Raw genomic sequence first — 2,627 nt, 5'->3', positions numbered from 1 at the left:
AGTTTTTATAAAATGGGTAGCAGTTCTGTGATATTGCTTAGCTTATTAACTTATAAAAATAGTTTTAAAGTGCAAGGCTTATTTTGGAAGATGGTTCAATACATATCAAAAGTTTAGTAGAAAGATAGAAAGTTTGTTAAATACACCAAGAACAGAGTAGTTTTAATCATATAGATTGACAATAGGTAAGTTTATGATAAATACACCAAGAACAGAGTAGTTTTAATCATATAGATTGACAATAGGTAAGTTTAGGATAAATACACCAAAAACAGAGTAGTTTTAATCATATAGATTGACAATAGGTAAGTTTACGATAAATACACCAAGAACAGAGTAGTTTTAATCATATAGATTGACAATAGGTAAGTTTATGATAAATACACCAAAAACAGAGTAGTTTTAATTATATAGATTGACAATAGGTAAGTTTATGATAAATACACCAAAAACAGAGTAGTTTTAATCATATAGATTAATAATAGGAAAGTTTATGATAAGTCAATAGCAGAGAAGTTTGATCATACAAATTGATAATAGTTTTGTTTGTTTGTTTGTAATTAAGCACAAAGCTACACAATGGTCTATCTGTGCTCTGCCCACCATGGGTATCGAATCCCGGATTCTAGCATTGTAAGTCCACAGACATATCGCTGGGCCACTGGGGGGGTATTGATAAGTTTATGATAAGCCAAGAGCAGTGTAGTTTTTATCATATAGATTGATAATAGGTAACTTTATGTTAAATACACCAATAGAGATACAAACTGTTTACCTCAACATCTTTTTTTTTTAGTTTTGAGTTAGTAACTCTTCCTTACATCTGTATTATACAAATCTTGCGAAGTGTGTTTATTATGTAAATGAATTACTTTTTCTATTGTAAATAATTCTGGTTAAAAACTGAACCTGTTCATGATCTTGCACATGATTTTAACCCCTATATTATAGGTCTTGACACTTGCTAGCAACGAGCGGATTTCTCTGACACCATCGATGAGGCTCGTGTTTGAAATCAGTAATTTGCGCACTGCTACTCCAGCCACAGTGTCTCGAGCTGGAATTTTGTTTCTAAATCCAGGAGATCTCGGTTGGAACCCCTATGTTGCCAGCTGGATTGATACTCGGGAAGTCCAGTCGGAAAAAGCAAATCTAATGATTTTGTTTGATAAATATGTTCCTACATGTTTAGAGACTTTTCGAATGAGATTCAAGAAGATCACTCCCATTCCTGAACTCAGTCATATACAAGTAAGCCATCTGTTTTAAATATCTGACAATTAAAACTTCATTAAGTTAACATTTATGTATAATAACAATACTCATAATTCGTGTGTATGTACCTCCAGTAATATTGAGTTAAATAATCATATCTTCTACTGACCATTTCCACTAATGACTAATAGTTGTGAAGCTGTTCTCATCTGAATTTACTTCAATTTTGTTAATACTTTTTCACTCTAAGAGGTTGGATCTGCCAGTTAATCTACATAACCTTTCTAACTTCATTTTAATCTTTTTCTTTTATTGATATTGAACTTTGATATAAACCAGGGATGGTGAACCATTGCCATGCCAATTTTTTGTAATAAATATTTTATTTTGTAAATTTTTGTGTAAAAAATGGCAGTGAAATAAAGTCATGTAAAATAAAAAAAAGAATATTACATGTAAAATTAATTTATGTGTTTCCTGAAAAGTACGATTTTTTCAAAATTGGCAACACTGTGCTGACCTTGAGAACAATCGGTGCCACTGTCTTGTGAGCACTGTTTAGTCTTTGTCAGTCTTACACGTGGCTTGCTTGCTATTGTTTTGTTTTAAAAATTTCTTTGGAAGAATTCCAAATAGTGTTGTGTTCTAAAATTAAAAAAACAAAAATAGTGTGATGGGAATGGCAGAGATTTTCAGGATTATTGGAAAGTATGATGAAGTGGACAGAAATAGGAAAGCATTGTGTTCCAAAAAGTATGGTTTATGATGCTTGGAAACGGCTTGAATGAGTAATGAAGAAAAACTTTAATATAAGTTTAACATAACAGCAAATGTGCAACGTTTCGACAAGGTTTTGTCGTCATCAGGTACAAGATCGTATATTCAACTAACAGTGTCTGTTATCACAATCCTTAGAATTGTCACCCAGTATATTCAACTAACAGTACCTGTTCTCATAATCCTTAGAATTGTCACCCAGTATATTCAACTAACAGTACCTGTTATCATAATCCTTAGAATTGTCACCCAGTATATTCAACTAACAGTACCTGTTATCACAATCCTTAGAATTGTCACCCAGTATATTCAACTAACAGTACCTGTTATCACAATCCTTAGAATTGTCACCCAGTATATTCAACTAACAGTACCTGTTATCACAGTCCTTAGGATTGTCACCCAGTAGACTCAACTAACAGTACCTGTTATCATAATCCTTAGAATTGTCACCCAGTAGACTCAACTCATAGTGCCTGTTAGTACAATATTTAGTATTGACACCCAGTAAACTTAACTCATAGTGCCTGTTATTACAATCCTTAGGATTGTCACCCAGTAGACTCAACACATAGTGCCTGTTAGTACAATATTTAGGATTGTCACCCAGTAGACTCAACACATAGTGCCTGTTA

General features: G+C 32.7%; 1 protein-coding gene across 1 annotated transcript in view; it reads left to right on the top strand.

Moving 5' to 3' along the window:
- LOC106474432 (dynein beta chain, ciliary-like) overlaps nt 1-2,627 on the top strand; it is a gene marked incomplete at its 3' end in the record, with an annotated part of 43,131 nt that overhangs the window by 23,509 nt on the left and 16,995 nt on the right. Inside the window, exon 9 of the mRNA XM_022402740.1 lies at nt 952-1,251. Within this exon, the coding sequence (XP_022258448.1) occupies nt 952-1,251 (300 nt within the window). The remainder of the gene's footprint in view (nt 1-951; nt 1,252-2,627) is intronic.

The sequence above is a fragment of the Limulus polyphemus genome, unplaced genomic scaffold (genome assembly GCF_000517525.1).
Source record: "Limulus polyphemus unplaced genomic scaffold, Limulus_polyphemus-2.1.2 Scaffold7217, whole genome shotgun sequence".
NCBI classification, from domain to species: Eukaryota; Metazoa; Arthropoda; class Merostomata; order Xiphosura; family Limulidae; genus Limulus; species Limulus polyphemus.
Note: the sequence above shows the minus strand (reverse complement) of the source record. Positions and strands in the feature narration are given on the sequence as shown.